Source organism: Tamandua tetradactyla, chromosome 5, assembly GCF_023851605.1.
Source record: "Tamandua tetradactyla isolate mTamTet1 chromosome 5, mTamTet1.pri, whole genome shotgun sequence".
Taxonomy (NCBI): Eukaryota; Metazoa; Chordata; class Mammalia; order Pilosa; family Myrmecophagidae; genus Tamandua; species Tamandua tetradactyla.
Window position 1 is genome coordinate 104,910,173 of NC_135331.1, and position 20,486 is coordinate 104,930,658.

Below are 20,486 nucleotides of genomic sequence, written 5' to 3' on the forward strand. Positions count from 1 at the left end.
TTGGGTTTAGCATCCAACAGAAAAATGTATGACCAGTGGATATTCTCTGCAGTGGAAGAGAAAAGCTGAAGAGAACATTTGCAACCTGGGAGTTATTTGAAGAGTTCCAAAAGATATTTAACCACTATTCAACCGGAGTCTATTCCTCGGCTACTTACCACTGTTCCAAGGTAGGCTCTGTAAGCAAGATGGCAACAGTAGAAAGACTGATTTTTTGTTCTTGTGTTGTTTTCAAAGAGAGAAAGTTTATTACTAGGCATGGGGTAGGAGAGCAGATGGTCTAGCAGCCTAAAATCTGTCTCCCTGAACTGCAGTGATTTGGATAGTTTTATTAGAGAAAAGATGGGTAGGGTTTAGGATAATGAGCACAGTGGTCCCAGGTGATATACTTAGAGGTGATCTGATTACTAAGCCTGTGCAGATTGATTAAACGCTTAGTCACAGAATGTATGAAAGAAAATGGCAGAATAAGGTATAGGTGACTTGTAGGTTAAAGTCTAATCTACTAGGCATGGAAAGACTGATTTTTGAGAGGCATATCGCAAAGTTCCATCAGCCAATCTTGATATTCCCTTCTATATGGTCTGAAATTTCCACAAAAAAAGCCATTCCTTTTTAAAAGGCTAAAAAAGATGAGTTGCTGTAACCAGACACCTTTGTGAAAATAGGCATGGGGTTGTGTGCGGAATGGGAAAGATTTTGAAATAGAAACATGTGGAGGGTTTGAATATCTCTTCTGTTGGGTGACTTTGGTTAAGTTATTTCATATCTCTGAACCTCAGTTTCTTTATGTATAAAATTGAAATAATGAGACCTATTTCTCAGAGTTGTTGTGACAATTAAGAGATTTCTTTGTACATTGTTAACCCTTGGGCACTCATGAAAAAAATTAACAACCAAATGAGAAGAGGTGTAAATAATATGCCAGTAGTGAAAATGAAACAGAATCTTACAAGATAGTCAGTCCAAAAGAAGGCAGAATAAGAGGGGAAAAGAAACAAAGAGCACATGCAACAAATAGAAAACAGCCTCATTCTTGCTCCCTGGATGGCTTACCCACTCCCACTTTCAGGGGGTTGAGGCTAGGACACCATCCATCAGCAAACCTAATGGACTCTGCATCTGTGTCCAGAATCTCACACTCTCGCACTACCACGACTGCTCCAAGGCACCACCAGGCCCTGCCTGGATTGACAGGAGCCTCCTATCTGGTCTCCCTGTTCCCACCAAACCACTTTCCCTTCGCCAATTATTCTCTAAACAGCAGCCGGCATAATCTTTTTAAAATCAGATCATATCACTTATTTGCTCAAAGCCCTTCTGTAGCTTCCAATCTCAATCAATATGATTTACCAAGTCTTTATAGTGCCTGACAAAATTCTATATGATCTAATTCCCCTCTTCCTTCCTGGTCTCTCATACCACTCTCTTCCTCAGTCACACTTCTCCAATGTCACTGGCGAATTACTGCCCCTTAAATACAGCAAGTATGCTTCTGCCTCGTGGCCTTTACATTCACTGTCTTCTTTGATTGAAATGCTTTCGCTCCAGTAAATTGCCTATCTTGTTTCTTCACTTCTTTCGGGTCTCTGTTTTAAAGTCAGACAGGCTTCCTTGATCACTTCATTTAAAATAGCAAATTGCCCTGCCACCACTGTACTCTCTACTGCATTTATTACTTTGCAGAGCACAATATTTAACATACGCACACAGGCACATGCATACACACACAATGTAACATATCTTATTTCTGCTTATTTTTTATTGCCTTTCTCCTTCCACTTTATTATGAGCTCATGACGAAAGAGATTTTGTTTTGTTCACTGCTCTATCTCCAGTTCTTGGCATAAAATAGGCCCAATACATACATGTTGAATGGATAAATGAATGAATGATATGGGCTCGATGTTGGCCCTGAAATGCTAATTAAGAAAGGGATAACAGACTTGTAGGTTCTTTACAACTGTCTTGCAGCAGCCCATTAGTAAGGTTTTGTTTATCAGAAGTCAAGGAAGACAACCCAAGTGAGAAGTAGCATGGTATAGCACAGCGGTTCTCAAAATGTAGTGCTCAGACCATCAGTATCAGCTTTGTGTGGGAAGTTGTTAGAAATGAAAATTCCTGGCCATACACCAGACCTCATGAATTGTAATTCTGGGAATGTAGCCCAACAACATGTGTTTAACAAGCCCTCCAGGTAATTTTGATGCACGATGCATATTAAAGTTCAAAAACTACTGAATTAGGAGAATGAAAATTAGCTACAGATCAGGAAAAAAAGAACTGATTCTAATCCTGATTTTATTATTCACCATCTTTAAAAACTTTAGAATAGTGTTTCTCAAATTTTAGCATGAACCAGAATCATGGGGAGGGGGAGGTCCTGATTCTGTAAGTCTGGGGTGGGGACAAGAAGTTGCATTTCTATTAAGTTCTTAAATGCTAATGATGCTGTTGTTTGGGGCACACACTTAGAGAATCCCTATTTAAACAAATAATTTGACGGCTCTGAATCCCACTGCTGTGGTCATCAGTAAATATTTCTTCTTTCTTTCAGGTACATAGTAGGATTATATATCCTGATCCCTTGAGGTTGGATGGGACCATGGAATCACTTCTTGGCAACAAGTTTTTATCTAAATCAATGTGTCACTTCTGAGTTAGAGAATTCAATTGCCTATGTGAAACTGTCCAGTGTTCCATTTCCCTTTAGTTCAGCAATGGGTACGTTAGAACTAGTAGCAGATTAATCAATTTGCGTCCCCATGTGACGATCGTGAGCAACCACTCTATAATGGACATGTCGCATGAGAAAGTGTTAAACCTTTATTCTTTGAAGCTTATAGCTTGTGGGGATGCCTGTTTCCACAACACAACCTAACGTATCCTGACTGTGCACTCACCCTCCCCATCATACTCCCAGTCACCAGAGAGTTGACTTACACGTGGTGGCTTTTGTTCTGATCATCTTCATTGGCCCATGTAACCATAATGAGGGAGGTCTCAAGAAATTCAGAAAATTCTTCAAGTTCTTTTTCTCATTAGAATCTCTGTAGGCCACCTGAAGCAGCAGCTCATATTCCTGGACTGGGTCTAAAGGGATAAAGATAGTCAGAAGCCCTTTTTCATGATCTGTGAGGGAAATCTTGTTGAGGATGGGACTGTGAAGCAATCATCTGATTCAGCCTGTAGGTCGTGGACCTCACGCTGCTTCCTACGGAGCTCTACTCATGCAGACATTGGCTCAAATTCAGTGTCCATAGCAAGGTTGCAGATGGTTTCCACATATACCCACTCTATGTATGTGCTCTCGTTTCTGCTAAGTCAGCTCCTCCCTATGCTCTATATCCACCCCCAGCATTGATCCCCTGATTTTACACACTTCCTCAGGGCTTATCCATAGTCAAGGTACAGGTGGCAAAACTGAAAAAAGAAGAGATGAGAAAACCTGGTCACTTTTCCCTTCCCTTGCCCTAACTCTGGCCTCCTTGGATTATCTCCAATATAAAACCTCCAACCTCACACTTCACTTTCCTAAGAACCCTTCCTTCTCCTGCAAAAAAAAAATGTTCCTTAGCCTTAGCTGAGATTGAGTATTCCCATGAAATGTCAAAACAAAACAAAACCATACTCAGCCCCTCGTGTACCTTCTCATCTGCACTATTATTGTTTCCGAGTACCTTTCCTTTCCTTAAGGAGAAATTTTCATTAAAAGAGACTCCTATCTGCCATGGCACCCACCATCTCATACCACAAGTGTCCCATCCCTTAGTCTTCTCATCTCTTTATAGACTAGGACCTAAGGCCCAGGCCTTGGGAGTCATCCTAAGTGGTGGGCAGGTAAGGGGATCCCCACTCCTACTGCCCAAACAAGTGAGAGGTGGAGAATAGTGGGAAAGACTGACCCCTGGTCATATCGTCAGGGGTTAATGACCCTGGAGCCAGATTTCCTAGATTTGAATTCTGTCTCCTACCCTTAGTCTGCATCTCAGTTTCACTACCTGTAAGGTGAAGATGATCATGGTAGCTAACTCCCAGGGTCAGCATGAGGATTTAACCGATCTAACACACTTGAATAGTGCCTGGCACATATTGACAATTCAATAAATGATTGTTGTCTTTTTATTGTCATCCTTCCTGTCAGGGAAGACATATTCATGGTCTTCCATGCTGAAATTTTTATTTCATTTTCCCAAAAATAGTAATTATGCACAGTGGTAGACTGTATAATGCCATTAGTACACAGTTGAGTGGAAGATTTGTTGAGGCTTTTGTGGACAGACCCAAAAAACTAATGACCAACCATGTATATCATCGTTTCCATGAGGGAAGCACTTAGTGCTCAGATCCTCAAATTAAATTTCAAAACACAACTCATCTGTAGACTGAAGGCTGAGCTCATTAATTTTATTGTTAGGATCATGGGAAGGAAGCATATGGGGCAGGTACTTGCAAGTTATTGTGCAAGATTCTATGCCTGTACTATGTCCTGTTATCCTCAACAGTGCTTTACTAGTAGAACATTGGTGAATTAGAAGAATAAGTTACTATTGTTCTCTTTTTTTTTATTTTTTACAGTTAATTTTGGGGTCATTTAATAGCTCACTAAAGATCATGCAATCCATCAGAAGCACTGCTAAATTTGAACCCAGTTCTCTTGGCATCAGAATATATTGCACCATGTTATCTATTGGTCTCACCTGTATGTTCTTTTCTATTCACAGTGAGTTGTCTTTTTGTTTTGATGCCATCATTTCTCTGTCAAAAAGAACAAAAATTTAGCTATGGTGAGACTTTGGAGTGTTGTACTTCATGTGACCATGTTGGATTTCTCAGATTAATTGAAATCATTGGTCTAAAATCCAAGCAAGAGCACACAATTCACTGAGGCAAATTTGATCAAATGCCTGAAGGAAATTGGGAGGTGAGGACCCTGAAGGAGGTGCTTTCCAGGCAGAAGGAACAGCATGAGCAAATATTCCTTGCATGTGGAGACAGAGCAAGGAGGCCAGTATAGCTGAGAGGAGCCAGGGCAGGAAGAGGAGCAGGAGGTGAGGGCAAAGAGTCCCTCTGGGAGGCAGGTTGTGCAGATATTTATAGACCATGGCAAGGGTTTCAGCTTTTACTTGAGTCAGGTGGAAACCCACTGGACACTTTGGATCAGAGGAAAGACCACACTGTAGCCTATCTTTTTTTTTTTTTTTTAATTCACTGTTCAAATCACTCTGGGATTTATCAGGGCATCCCTCTGGACTTACAGAAATCTCATGCCCTATTCAAGGTTCCATGTAATTATGGTGTTCAATTAAACTGTCCATATAAGTTATATTAAAAAAATGCACTAGTCAAAATAAATATTTGCACCTCCAAATATACATTTTTTGCTTTAGTCTTACACATAAGTTAAAATCTTAACATATGAATGACCATCTATTTTCAACACCCTGTAATATTGACATTCCTTTGTTCTTCCTCTTGCAAAAACATTTTTTAATTTGTACATTTAGTCACTATCATTGTACCCCTAGGCATTCCTAGATTATACTATCTCAGTCTTTATCGTCTATCTTTCCTTCTGGTTTCATTTGTGCCCCCAGCCCTCTTCCCTCTATCATTCTCACATTCAGCTTCATTTGGTATACTAACATTATTTTGCTACAATTAGGAAGTATTGTGCTATCCATTTCTGAACTTTTATAATCAGTCCTATTGCACAATCTATATCCCTTCAGCTCCAATTACCCAATATGTATCCTATTTCTGTCTCCTGATTGCCTCTGTTCTTAACTGAAATTCTCCAAGTTCATTCATTAGTGTTAGTTCATATCAGTGAGACCATATAGTATTTGTCCTTTTGTTTCTGGCTAATCTCACTCAGCATAATGTCATCAAGGTCCATCCACGTTGTTACATGCTTCACAACTTTATTCTGTCTTACAGCTGCATATTAACCTACTTTTCATAAAGTAAACCTGCAGCCATGTTGAGAATAGACAAACACAGAAGCAGTGAGAGCATTTTGGAGGTTACTGAATTAATATACGTGAGAGATGTTGGTGTACACCAAGATAGTAGCCATGGAGGTGGTGAGAATTCTGGTTATATATTGAAGATTTTTTTAAAAAGCTGGAGTGACGTTATCAACAAGGTGATGTAAGAAACCCCCTGAAAAAAACTCTGCAGAGCTTCAGTGAATAAAAGGACAAATCCCACTTGCTTAGAGTTCTGGAGGACTGTAGAAATTTGGAAAGGACTCCCAATCTGTTGAATCAAAGAATAGGAAAAACATCAAGAAAGGAATTTTGATTCCTGACCCACCAGTCCTTTCACTTCTTGCTCACTTGGTTCTGCACAGCTTGGGAGTTGTTCAGACAGTGGCCCAGGTCCCTCCCATAACAGACAAAGACTACGGAGCCTCTCACAGAGCCCCATGCAATCTAGGCAAAGGGACCCAAGTGTCCATGGACTCAAGAATGGGATACAAGCTTGGAATACAAGCTGCTGAGGAGTGCTGCATTTAAAAGGGCCCCACACAGGGGTGGGACACGGAGACCATGGCTGCAAGCGGTATGCTCACTCAACTCAGTTTCCATTCAAAACCGCAATGAGATATCATTTCACACCCACTAGATTGCTTACTATTGAAAAAACAGAAAACTGCAAGTATTGGAGAGGATGCAGAGAAATAAGTACGTTCATTCATTGCTGGTGGGAATGTAAAATTATGCAACCACTGTGGAAGACAGTTTGGGAGTTCCTCAGGAAGCTAAGTATAAAGTTGCTATATGATCCAGCAATCCCACTACTAAGTATACACTCAGAAAAATTGAAAGCAGGGACTCGAACAGATATTTTCACACTGATGTTCATAGCAGTATTATTCACAATTGCCCAAAGATGGAAGCAATCCAAATGTCCACCAACCAATGAAAGGATAAACAAAATGCTCTATATACAAATAATGGAATATTATTCGGCATTAAAAAGGAATGATGTCCTGATGCATGTGACAACATGGATGAACCTTGAGGACATTATGTTAAGCAGAATAAGCCAGATACAAAAGGACAGATATTGTTTGATCTCACTGTTATGAATTAATTATGATAGACAAACTAATAGTGTTAGAATCGAGAACATAAGTTACCATGGGATAGATTGGAGGTAGAGAATGGGGAGTGGATGCTTAACTGGTACAGAATTTCTATTTAGGTTGATTCATAAAGGTGAGTAAATGGATGGTGGTGATGGTAGCATATTACTGTGTGTGTATTTAACCACACTGAATTTTATATGTAAATGTGGTTAAAAGGGAAAAATTTAGATTATATATATTACTAGAACAAAAATTAAAAGATAAAACATAGGACTGTATAACACAGTGAACCACATTATTGATGATGGAGTATAGTTAAAAGTACAATTAGAAGAATGTTCTTTCATGAATTATAACAAATGTATGATAGTAATACATATTGTTAGTAATAGGGTGGCATATTGGGAAAAATGAAACTAATGTAAATGATGCACCATTGTTAATAACAGTATTTTAATAATCTTTCTTCAGCTTTAACAAAGGTACAGCACCAATACAAAGAGTCAACGATAGCGGGTGTTATATGGGAACACCACATTTTTTTACATGATTTTTCTGTAAACCTACAATTTCTCTAATTAAAAAAAGTTTAAATAATAATAATAAAAAGCAACAAAATGTTAAAAAAAAAAAGTTAATGGTTTGGATATAAGATGTGAGAAAAATAGAAGAACTAACTATGACACATAGGTTTTTGCCTTAGCAGCTGGAGGTAAGGTGATACCACTTGCTGAGATAAAGAAGGAGGAGCAAATTTGTTGCAAAAAAAACCAAGGGTTTGATTTTGGATATATTAAGTTGAGGAACCTGTTGGGCATTTGAGTGGAGACACCGTGTAGGTAGTGGATATGCAGGTGTGGAGTTTAGGGGAGAGGTCTGAGATAAAGAAAAATTGGGGAGGTATCAGCACATGGAGGACATTAAAACCATGAACCTGGATGAGACTATCAAGAGAAGGAGGATAGATAGGGAAGAAAGGGTCCAAGCACTGCTACGGCCAATGCATATGCTTTCTCTGCTTCAAAAAGCCAGATTAGAGAATCTGTTTGGTTGGAAATGATCTCCAAGGCAGTTTAGTCTGAGGTCCTCACTTGCAATTAGGTCATCTGAGTTCCAAATACATGAAATGACTTGTTGAAGGTCACACAGCCAATGTTGCTCATGTTGACACAAGAACCCCAGGCTCCTTATTCCAAGTCCATTAAAGTGGGCAGCTTCAATTGCCTAGTTGGTGAAGGATTCAAAACATGCAGAAGGAGAGAAGAAAATTGCTGCACATGCCAACTTACTTTCTGGAAGCCAACACTTCCCTCGGTGATAATGAAGAAAGAAATGAGCCAGAACACTCCAACCCTCATCTTCAGCATTCTTTCTCTTGGTCTCTGGACTGAACACAAAGACCTGGGTTCATGGCTTGTGACTAGACAAGCAGTGTAACATATAAGGCTGAGGCACAGACTCAAGTAATTTAAGCTAAAATCTAAGGAACTGTGCAGTGGTAGGGCCTAACCAAGCTGATGAGTAGTCTTGAGTGTTTGGTCATCTTTCTACTTCACATAACTTGAGACATCACTACTCTGCATTATTTGCAGAAAGTAGTATGTTTTTATGTCTTTGTAAACCTCCTAGAAAATTGTTCTTTAGCCCTCTTCCAGTTGATAAAATTAGACTAAAAAAAGGCTATTTTTTAAATCCTGACTTGCTTAATTTTGCAATTATGTGCATTTAACTTCCTGCCTTTTAAATTTCACTGAGGTTTTCTTTCTATCTCAGTAAAGACAAAAACAAAATTTTAAATCACTAAGAACCCTTAGAATTATTAATACAAGAATACAAGTTGAATGTTAAAACATACAAATAATAAAGAAACAATTCAGCAAATTTCCTTCTTATTAGTTGATGTAATTAGAAATAAGTTGTCCTCAAGCTTACAATTATGTCAAAATAATTTGGAGAAAATTCAGCATATAGTCATGGGTCATAAAATTAATCATAAGTAACACAGGTTACTTAGTGTCAAATAAAAACCAGAATAAGATAGAACTGTTTCATACAAAATGTAGCAACCACTAGCCACATGTGGCCCTTTAAATTTCAATTTGAATTAAAATAAAATAAGATTTAAAATCCTGTTTCTCTATCACATTAACCACATTTCAAGTTGTCCCAAACCACATGAAACTGATGATTGCTCTATTAGACAGCGCAGGTACAGAATGCTTCACTGAAAGTTTTCTTAGCCAGTACTGATGGAACAGAAACGAATATTTCCTTCTAGGCTCTCAAAATATCTTTTACATCTACATGAAAAACTATGATTCCTAAACTCAATAACCCACCATTAGAACAAGTGGTTTGATCAGCAGTTCAGAGGATGCAGAGCCGGGCTTTCCCTTCCAGCCCTCAGCCTGCTTCCTGCGTGGACTTTAAAAGCTTCATAAAAACATAGCCATCACTGCCAGAGCTGCCTCACGCTGCTGCTCTCTGACCTAAAAGAGAAAAGGCATTGGAAAAAGAGTATCGGAAACCATCATCATGGCCTACATTTCAGCAGACACCCTTTCTAGGGCTTCCAAGGGAAACATTTGGAAATAGGTAATGTGACAAACTTTTGCATGTACCTTCTCCCCTTCACCAAATGGTCCTCTCATGCCCTGCCTCTCTCGTTGGCTGAGGACTCCTCTGAAATCAGTTGCCTTCACTTCGGGTCGTTCTAGATCTCACTACATTTCAACGAAAATTGATCTGCTCCGAGTCCCATTCTCTCCGGACTGTGCTTTCTGCTTTACAAAAGTGATGGATATTTGTCTCTAGAGTGGTATTTTTTAAACTTTTCTGACCCAGTTCCATAATGAGAAATATATTTTATAATATGAATATATATATCCATAAATAATTGAACTGTTTGATGAAACAGGGCTTAATTCTTTCTGTGAGCTATGCCCTTGCATACCAACTCACTCAAGTGGGTCCTCAGCAGTGAAGATGCCAGGAAATGTTTTGGTGTGTGTGCAGGGTAACAGTCAAACTCACTTAATTTTGCCGTCATTAGGTGTAAACCATGCACTATTTTTAGTGTTTCCCTTTCAAGCCAGAAGAGTCCTAATTATTAAAAAATTCTCACAATTCACAGGTCGTTGCCAGAGATGAGGAGCTCTTATTGTCATCAGGGTATGGCATATTTCCATCACACCTCCCTCTGCAGCAGCTGGGGGTGGGCAATGCCTAAACTCCAGTTGTGTTGGCACCACCTTCCATGAGAAGGCTTGGTCACAGTAGCAGCCCCTCACTTCCTTGAATTCATTCAAGAGAACACATTCCTGGTAATCCCTGTCCTTCAGTTTACAGTGAACAATCATTAGAATTCGCTATTATGCCTCCGGAGACAGCTGTCCATTGTCTTCCTATGCTTCCAGTTAAATATTTATGGCCTCCAAATACCATGTATTTATGTCAACAGCTGTCTCCTTATCAACAGTAGGTGCTCACACCTACACTTTCCAACATTTTTAGCAGCAGTCTAATCTTAGGCACAGTCGAACTCTTGGGCTGCTTTCCTGGCATCAATATTTATGGGATTATGTTACTTCCTCTATAAATAGAAGAGTTCCCAGGAGAGTTGTCTACCTTTTCTCTGTCTCAAACTCACATGCATGTACATACACACACACACACACACACACACACACACACACACACACACACACATGTTAATGGAAAGGGCATGTTTCCATGAAAAATACAAAAGAAACAATGATTCAAAGAAAATTGGTCAGAGTCTGAAAAACAGTGATTTTTATTTTGCCTCTCATTTTTATCAGTATTTTGTAACATATTCATCAGAATCTGTCTTTGTATATGAATCCTGGGGCCACTTACCTTTGAACAATCTTTCCTTGGGTTTCTTTTTGTAGGCAGATAGAGTAGAGAAGTCAAGTGAAAGATAAACAGGCAGACAGAAAAGATAACCAATGCCACATCTGTAAAAATGTGTGGAGGTTTTGGTAGGATGATAATGTACAGTTATCTAAAAGCCCGTGTGCACAGGGTGGATGGGTGGTGCAGTGGTAGGATGCTCGCCTTCCATGTGGGAGACCCGGGTTCGGTTCCGGGACCATGCACCCCACCTCCCCCCAAAAAAGCATGTGTGCACAGTCAAACTTTAAGCAGACATTTTCCATTCTATCATGCATTAACATGTGATAACGTTATATAAATAGAGTGGGAATAGACCTGGGATGAATTAGACCCTAACCCAAGTTAAAGCAGTCTTTGGACTAGGTTTCTTCTGCTAAAATGAGATAAAATAAGGTGATCTCATATCCATTCACATGCAAATCCAATGCTTATATGCTTATTCCCCACTTTCTTTTTATAAATCTTTAATTTGCTTCTCTTTTTACTAGCGTCTGCCAGTCATCAAAACTCAGACCAGATAGAATCAAAAATTTTACTGCTGTTTATTTTTGCTTTTTCCTCAAATTGGTTATTATAATCTTTTAGGATGGACTGAGAGACTATTAAGAATTAAGCCCTGGCTTAATTGCTTTGAAAATTGTTGCTTTTTCTCTCTTTTCTTTGTATATATGCGTTATATTTTACAACAAAATAAAGGTTAAAAAAAACTATAGGCAGTGGTAGTAATATTAGATAAAATAAATTCCTGAAATCAAAAATTTGAAAATATTTAGTAACATTGCTCACTACTACAGCAAAGTTGATAACTGTAATAACTTTTTACTTGATATTTTGAGAAATGCACACAGTTTTGATAATCAAATAGTATTTAAGATAGTATTTAGTATTTAGAATTTAAGAAACTCTGATTCTGTATCTACAGATTTTTTCCTTCCTTGCTTTAATTTTAAACTGGCTTATGAAATATATTGTACAAACAGGCTTTACGATGATTACTTAGATTTTTAGATTTTTTTTTTTAATATGCCTATGGATCAGCTAACTAAGATGTCCGTTTTAGGTCATTAAGATTTTCATGTTAATTGTAAAAATATTTGTATCATCAGGAAAATATTTAGTAACATAGGTCATTACTATAGCAATGCAGATATTTATAAGAACTTTCTACTTTATAGTTTGAGAACATTCACAGTTTTGACAGCTGGTCAAATGGTATTTAAATTAGTGTTTAATAGTTAGAATTTAAGAACTTTCCCATCTGAATTTGTAGATTTTTTCCTTGTTGCCTTCATTTTAAATTGGTTATGAAACTTACTGCGCAAACACAGGCTTTACAATGATTATACGGATACTTTATTTAAATATGCTTATGGTTAAGCTAACTAAGGTATCCATTTTTGGTGGTTCTAAGTGTATCATTTTTTTCTTAAATAAAAATAATAATAATAAAATTTAAAAGAATTAAGCTCTTGGCTTGAAAATAGAGTAGAATTTTTAAGAATTCTAGAATTACAAAACTGAAAAAGTCAAGAAAATAACCAAGCAGCCTTTCCAGCAGTGACATTTTACCTATCTGCTAAACTTTAATTTCTTCAAGCACTGTATATTGAGAACCTACAAATTCCCAGGCATTGTGCCAGGAGCTGGCTGTTAACACAGCAGGGCAGGGCTTTCATACATTGTAGCTCATTAGGAGAAACAGTGGTACAGACTCACTTTGAAAACAACTGCAGGATTGCTAGTAATCTCTTTGTTCCGGAGTCCCCATTTAAACTCTCCTATATTTTGTTCAGTGGCTCTCCCTGCAGAGGTCAGTTGGTGCCCCTATCCCCTAATCTGGTCCTTTTTTGATCCCCAAATTGAAATACGCTTTTTGCAAAAATGTGTGTTCTTTGCACACAAAGAAGTGGTGAGATCAAGTCTCATCTCAAGAGCATTTCTCCTGTTGCTTGTGCTTTCAGCTTAACTCAGCTGTCGGGTCTTCCCTAACAAAGATTCTACTTCTCTATCTATTTAGTCTGTGCATTTGGTATGTTAGAAGAGCTGCGTTCAAGATGAATTTCCATTCTTAGCTCATAGCCCCATATTTGTTTTGGTGTCCCAGTAGAGTTCATTCCTCCACAGAAGACATGTCTAGTTCAGTTCTGTTGTAAAAAGCTTGACTGCAAAAGTCACAGATTGGCTCCATTTCAAACCCTTGAAACTGAAGATTCTCTCCTGTCACTTGTGGTTCTGTAGCACTGAGTTACCCCCAAGCCCTTAAAGGATGATTCATGGCATTCCAGAGAAGGTGCCAAGTTCTTTCTTCTAGCCAAGCCTTCAGCTTGGTAACAGGGCCCCAGCTTTCCTGGAATCCTCAAGTCTGGCCTATTTCTCTTAACCAGAGTGGGTAAAACCCTGAGAAACTCAGCTTCCTCCTGGGTTGTTTGCTTGGAAAAAAGTACTGGAATGGCAGTCTATTGAGCTGATCATTAGATGGTAAGAAGAAGTAAGAATAATTCTTCTAATTTACGACGTGGTTCATGTGTATTGATTTGATCATTTTGGCAATCTTAAAAATTAAGTGGGTATTCTTTCCATTCCTCAGCTGCAGAAATGAAAAGGGTAGGCTTAAATTCTAGAAAAAAATATTGTATCAACTATTTCTCTAAATTTCTCTCCCAAAAGAATCTAATATTTCCCTTGGACTGTGGGTCAGTTAGTTTTGTTGCTTGAAGCATGATTTTAATAAAGTCGTGATTGTTAATATGACCTCCATCTAAGTTCCTTACAAAAATAAGCTTCTTTTGTTCAGGCAGAGAGAATCTATGCATCCTTGGTATCTAAGGATGAGACACACAAATCATAAGACCTCCTGGAAAGAACCTACAGAGCAAGCTCTGCCCATGAGTTCTTCATAAGTAAATGGTCAAATTAAACATGTTAGAGGTCTTCTAGGGTGATCTATTTAAAAATAAGTATAAAACAAATACCTAATGTCTCACCTAATGCTTATACTGATGACTTAATTATTTCCGATCTACCAAAATCATTCACCCTTTCAGTTTCCTTACATCCATAAACAGCATTTTCCTCATAATTTCCTAAAGGGTAAAAGCAAGTTTTCAATCATATTCCCCAAATTATTCATCTAGAAATAGAACCAGTTGCCTGCGTTTCCATCTATCCTGAAAATATCACACCAATCAAAAATTTTCAATGGTTTCTCACTGTGGGCAGAATGAACAGCAAACTCTTTATCATGACATTTTGGACTTTCCAATTCTGCCCTCAAACTATCCTCCAGTTAAGCTTCCACTCTCGCATCCTTAAGTCCAGGCAAACCAAAATTTTTCTAGGATTCAGTAGAAGTGCTGCTTCAAACGGTTTATGCATTTTGAAATTGCCCTCAAATTTGTTCTAGTTTCACTCTGACAGGATGTGATGTGCCTATTTCATTGCACTCCCCCCAACACCTTCTTAATGTTTGCCAAATTGATAAGCACAATTTTTTATCTTATTGCTTTAATTTTCATATCTTTGATTATTAGTAAAATTAAGCATTTTTTCAGATGTTTATCGGGTGTTTGTATTTTTTTCTGGCTTGACTACTGAAGTCATCGCTCTTGGTTTTTGTGTTGGGTGTTCACTTTTTTAGAAACTATTTCTCAGGAGCTTTTTAAATAGCATGTATATTAGCTCTTTGCAATGTGTGTTAAAATATTTGTTCATTGTTTGTCTTTTAATCTTTTAATTGACATCTGTGAATCTTTTCCATTGTGGATTTTAACCTTGGTTTCAAGCTAAAAAATTTTTTTTCTATAAATATGTTGTGAAAATATTATCCTATATTTTCTTCTAATACATTTTAGAATTTTTTTTAGCACATTTAAAGCTTAAATACTTATGGAATTATTTTGAGTTTAGGTGTGAAATTGAAATCTACTTTCATTTTCCTCGAAATGAATAGCCAGTTTTTCCAAATATATTTCTAACTTAACCATTTTTTATCAAGGCCAAGTTGATCATTCTTTATCAATTTTAAAGGCCTTTTTTTCATATAATAAAATTCTGACAAGTATATATATTTTAATTCTACCACTACATATGTGTTTTTTCTTTTACCAATTACTTGCTTAATTAGTATCTTGGTTATCAACATAGTGGAGTGTTAGGTACCTAAAAAATACAACATTATCTTATTAAAAACAATTACCCTTGTTCTCTAAAACATTAAGCATAGAGAAGGCTCCATTCAGAGTCAAGTTAAAGTATAAATACATGTGTAAAAGGCTGTCATGGAAAATATAATCTGCTTTATACAAAGTCTCTTTACCCAAAACTTCACAGGTGTGAATCTGTTCCATTGTGACAAGCTGTACTAACACACAGATTTATAGTAAATGCCTGCTTATCCCTAAACAATAAAGGAACTCTTATGATCAGATTTGATTTTATTCTATCTTATGAGGAAGAGGCAAACGATAAGGAAATTATCTTAAATACTTTAGTTAAAGTCTTAAAGAATTTATTTTAAATAAATTTAAATTTATTCCAAAACAATAGCAAAACCCAAAAACTAGAGTTGCCAAGGTTTGTGGACCTCTAGAGATTAAAAACTGACATTTGTGTTGAGGATCCAGAGATTGTATGAGGACCCAGTAATTTTTCATCAGTGAAATGTAAATATGTTTTGCAGTTTTAGAGCTGCACACCTCATTGTGGCTCACCTCTTTGCATTTTATGTATTCAGCTACCTGCAGCCTTGGGAATTTAGTGCATCTGCAGCTTTTATAAAATGCCACGGCACTTTCACACTTCTATTATTAAATTCTTATGGATTTTCATTCTGGAAAAAAGACTCAAAATACCAAAGCCAAGGTCCACTTCAGCCTTTGAACAAAAATCTCTGAGATTATCTGTGGTTTGCTTGGGGATGGGATGGGGTGAATGAAAGGGCCTCCCTTCCCCTCTGGTTTTGTGTGCTGCAATTGTGGAATTCAAAAAGATCACAAACAGCTATGCATGTGCAGGAATATGTTTCATGCCATAATGTTAAAGACCTTTTGCACTGTCCTTCCAGATTTCAAAATATTTTCACTGCTAAGACCATGTATCAATCTGGCCAAGAACTATGGAGACCTTGGCATTGTATGAGCATTTCTCTGTTCAACAAACACAATCTTGGAGAAATCCCATGACATATTTGGGAACAGGATTCCCTTTCTCTGTAACTATGGATTTTTCCTGCCAAATTTAGAAACAAGATTCTCTTTCTCTGTAACTATGGGTTTCTCCTGCCAAAACAACTTTAAAAAGAGAACTAAGAGGAATTGAGAGCAGAAACTCAAACAGATATTTGAACTCCAATGTTGACAGAAGCAATATTCACAATAGCCAAAAGGTAAAAGCAACCCAAGTGTCCATGAACAGATGAATAGATAGACAAGATGTGGTATATACACATAATGGAATATTTGTCAGCCATATAAAGGAACCAAGTTCCGAGACATTTGACAGTACTGATGGACCTTGAAGACATCATGTTGAGCGAACTAAGCCAGACACAGAAAGACCAATGTTTTATGCTCTCATTTATGTGAAATATCCAGAGCAAACAAATTCATGGAGACAGATAGTAAATTACAGGTTACCAGGAGATAGGGGTTGAGAAGAAGAAGGAGTTATTGCTTAGCAGGCATGGTGTTCCTGTTTGAGGTGATGAAGGCGTTTGGGTAAAAAATGCTGGTAATGATAGTGCAACATTGTGGATGTAGTTAATACCACTGAATTGTCCACTTGAAAGGGCTTAAAATGGGAAAATTTGAGTTGTATATATGTTACTGCAATAAAATGATGAGAGAGAGAAAAAAAACAGAATATTTCAAAAGTTGCAAATACATACGTTTAAACGTGGCAGACTATTTGGAAGAAGGTTTCATAAAGGCTGTCCTGAAACAAAACTGAGAATTCAGTAACAATTGTCCTAGGGATGCCAGTCCTCTACTTTAAAGACATACATCCCTATTGTTGCTACTACCCTTTAAATACCAGCACCCTTTGCTTCTTCCGGTTTCCACCTGTTTCCAACAAAAGCAAGAAAATCAGTCACTTATACCTCGATGTGAATGATTGGGTTCATTTATTTTTTTCTAGAAGATTTGCATTTCTTTAATCTTGGGATAAAAGGCATCAGAGGGCAGATGGGTGGAAAAATAAGGCACCCCTCTTGTGTCCAGTGCAGCAAGGAATAGAACCTGTAAAGATGACAGTATTGCAGAAAACAAGGCCCTTTTTAAGAAACTAAAGAAGTTTGTTGTCTTTTTTGAAAAGCAAGGCATGCATACCTATGAGGCACGTCAGCAGCAATTCATGTTAGCTTGCAATAGTGCCTGCAGTGGGAATGTCTGCAAGCCGAGCCTCTAAGACTTGACATGCATACATACCGGTATGAAATCTTATTGCTTATTGCTACTATTTACAAATTAAACAACTGGGGCAAGAGAAGCTAAAGAATTTTCTCAAGGTCAATTTATCTGTCAATAGTTAAATAAAGTATTGTGTGGCCATTATTGTAAGATCAGTTCATTATAATTTTGACTATTGTTGGATAATTAATAATGGATTTTTTGTGTGGATAAGAAGAACTATAAAAGGCTTGTGCTAAGAATCTCATAAATTATATTTTTGTCATTCTCTCCTCTATTTGTAATCTCCAGACTATGATGGAGATTATTCGGTTTAAGCTGATGGATAACATCATGAAAAACACAAAGTCATGGCTTCTCCATGCCTCTCCCACCTCAGTCTTCTTTCTATACCTCCTTCAGTATCCTTCCATCTGCCATTCTGTGGCACTTTTGGATTAGGTAGGATATTAGGTTTGCATAAATGATTCATGTGAAAAAGAAGAAAAGAGAAAAAAAACCAACTCATTTTCAGGGTCAGCCAGTCAGAGAATAAAGTGTGTCACTTTATATTTATTTGGGGAAGGGTCAAGAAAAGAAGGTGATAAGGCTACTTTTTTGGATTTTGAGGAGGGGGGTAACCCAAGAAGGGAGTCACATTGGGAAATATTTCCAGGGAGTATATTAGTTTAGCAAAGCTTAGACTAATGAATTCTAAGGGGAAATAAACTTAATCCTCTCAATTTTTAGTTTGAGACATAGCTAAGGCTAGGATACTACCATCTGATGGAAGTGTGAGACTGATATTCTTAGCGAGTATGCTTGGCAGAGCCATTTTTATTCCAGTCAATCCATCCACCCGACACCCCAGAAGAGCAGGAAGCCCCATGTTATGATAGGGAGAGAGAAAAAAGGTGTGCTCTGAGTCAGAAAACCTGGAGTTTGAGACTTGGTAAGTCACCTCTAGTCACACAGGTAGCAAGGAGCTGAACCATGTTGTTTCTGCTCATTGCTTTTTTCCAACTCCCTTTCCTCAACCTCCTTCAGGAAATTAGATATCAAAATTTAAATATCCCCATGGAGAAAAAAGTACCCTCAGATCAATAGATAGTGCTGGTCCTAGCCACACAGGTTCTAAGGAATCAAACACAGCAATTGGGCTTACCTGAGGAGTCCTCTCTTCAAACCAGAGCCCAAGGGAAACTTTCCTCCAGTATAATTCTGGTTCAGTCACTTCTGTGCTGTTTGTAAAAACAATATGAATACGTGCACCTCCCCAGCTAGCTGGCACACATGCAGGCCCACTGATTCACCGGCACTCCTGGTGCACTCTGCTGCCCTTGCAGGCAGGCAAGGCCAGGACACACCCCCTTCAAGAAGGAAAAGAGAAATACTTCTGCTAACTCTCTCCCTTCCCCTTACAGTCCATGTCAGGTCTGGCAAGAGGAGGAATTCAGAATCTAAGTCCCAGTGATTCTACTGGCAGACATAGATGGGGTTCTGAAATCAGGGAAGGTAAATGCTCTAGGGGAACACAAAACACCATTGTCCTAAATCAGTTTACTACAAAATATCACTCCTTAAACCTTCCTTCCATCCAGCTTCTGGACAGCAGGCCATATTCCTTAAAGCTGAAGGAATGCAGTCCTTTGTGTGTAATTCCGACAGGGGGAGAAAGGGTAATTCCGGTGGGGTAGAGGTGGGGGTTAGATGTTGTTTTTCCTTTCCTGACTTTCTCACTCGTAGCTGAAGAGTTAACTTACAACTTGCCCAGACAAAAGAGCCTATAACTTCTGGATGGAGTGGGGTGCTGTGGGGGGCAGCAAAAGACAGCAAATGCATCCATGCTAAGGGAATGGGTTCAGTATGTTCTTTGTCTTTAGAAAACCCATAGTTAAACCTGTTCAACTTCTTTAATAAAGCGTGTTTCCCTGTTTCTAAGGAGTCACCCAATTTAAAAACTAGGAAGGGTCAAATTTCTTCATATAATATATCTTTAAGTACATTGGCTCATAAGTTACTTTGGGTGAAGTTACAGTATCTAACAACCAGATCTAAATTAGCCAGATGTCCTCTGTAATGGGATGATAAGGGGGACAATAATATACTAATCCTCAAGAATATCACCAAAAGGAAAGGAAGGGGTATCTTCAATTCAATTAACTTATTAATTTCTTTTATTTCCTTTGTTTCTTTAAATACTCCATATACTATGTAAACAAAATGTCTTGAGGTGGCTTACAATGCAAATATATCAAAATAATATTAGAATAGAAATAAAGAAATATAAACAGGGAAACTATAAAAGTAGAGAGGAATTAAGCAAAAGAGTACAAATGATAAGCTATGAGGTGTCTACACTGTTGTACAATTTGAAACTTAACTTTTGGGACAAGACTTCCCAGCAATCAAAGGGGAAGCTAGTCAGGTACATTGTTCTCATTGTCAAAAAAGAGGAAGCATTCATTTTCTCAGGATGGAAAAAAAAATAGCCTTTAGAGCATGAAATTCTAAAAGAAATATCTTTTTTTAGAGTGAACACTATTTCCAATAACATTTAACCAATAATTTCAAGGCACCTTTAGTGCCAAGCAAGTCTGAAATCAGTATGAGCCTCTTGTTTCACACACAAACCTAGTCCCTTGGTCCATATCAGAGCTCTTCACTACCAGGTGTGAATCCGGTCTAATGGAAAAGTCGTCAAGAGAATGGATCCTATCTGACAACATCCAAGGATGCCAGGCACCAACTCTTGCCTTTTTGCCCTTTGCCCTACTGGTCTCAGTGGAATAGAGCTGACCTCATAATTCACTCAAGTTGATTCCATTTCCCTTGTGTGCCCTTTCAGCAGGAGCTTTGCTTATTTCAGGATCCTGCAACTGTTAAGTGGAAACCAAATTGCAATGAAGTACAAAGGGTCAAGGACTTCTCAAAATATATTGCTCCCACTCAGCTGATTCAATATCTAAAGTCCTAAGATTAGAGATGCCATCTTTTCAGTTCCGTTTTGCCCTTTTCCTATTGTCTGCTTTAAAATTCAGGCGCCAGTAAGAACAATTAAATCACTGACATTTTAGTGGTTATGT

General features: G+C 37.9%; 1 protein-coding gene across 1 annotated transcript in view; it reads right to left on the minus strand.

Annotated features, from left to right (window-relative positions):
- Positions 1-20,160, minus strand: part of ADGRF1 (adhesion G protein-coupled receptor F1) — a 40,954-nt gene extending 20,794 nt beyond the window's left edge. The window contains exons 1-6 of the mRNA XM_077162005.1: positions 20,035-20,160; positions 18,566-18,770; positions 9,436-9,585; positions 8,386-8,483; positions 4,701-4,758; positions 2,944-3,093 (exon numbers count right to left, since the gene is read on the minus strand). Coding sequence (XP_077018120.1) covers positions 2,944-3,093; positions 4,701-4,758; positions 8,386-8,463 — 286 coding nt within the window. The 5' untranslated portion in view covers positions 8,464-8,483; positions 9,436-9,585; positions 18,566-18,770; positions 20,035-20,160. The remainder of the gene's footprint in view (positions 1-2,943; positions 3,094-4,700; positions 4,759-8,385; positions 8,484-9,435; positions 9,586-18,565; positions 18,771-20,034) is intronic.
- Positions 20,161-20,486: the final 326 nt, after the last annotated feature.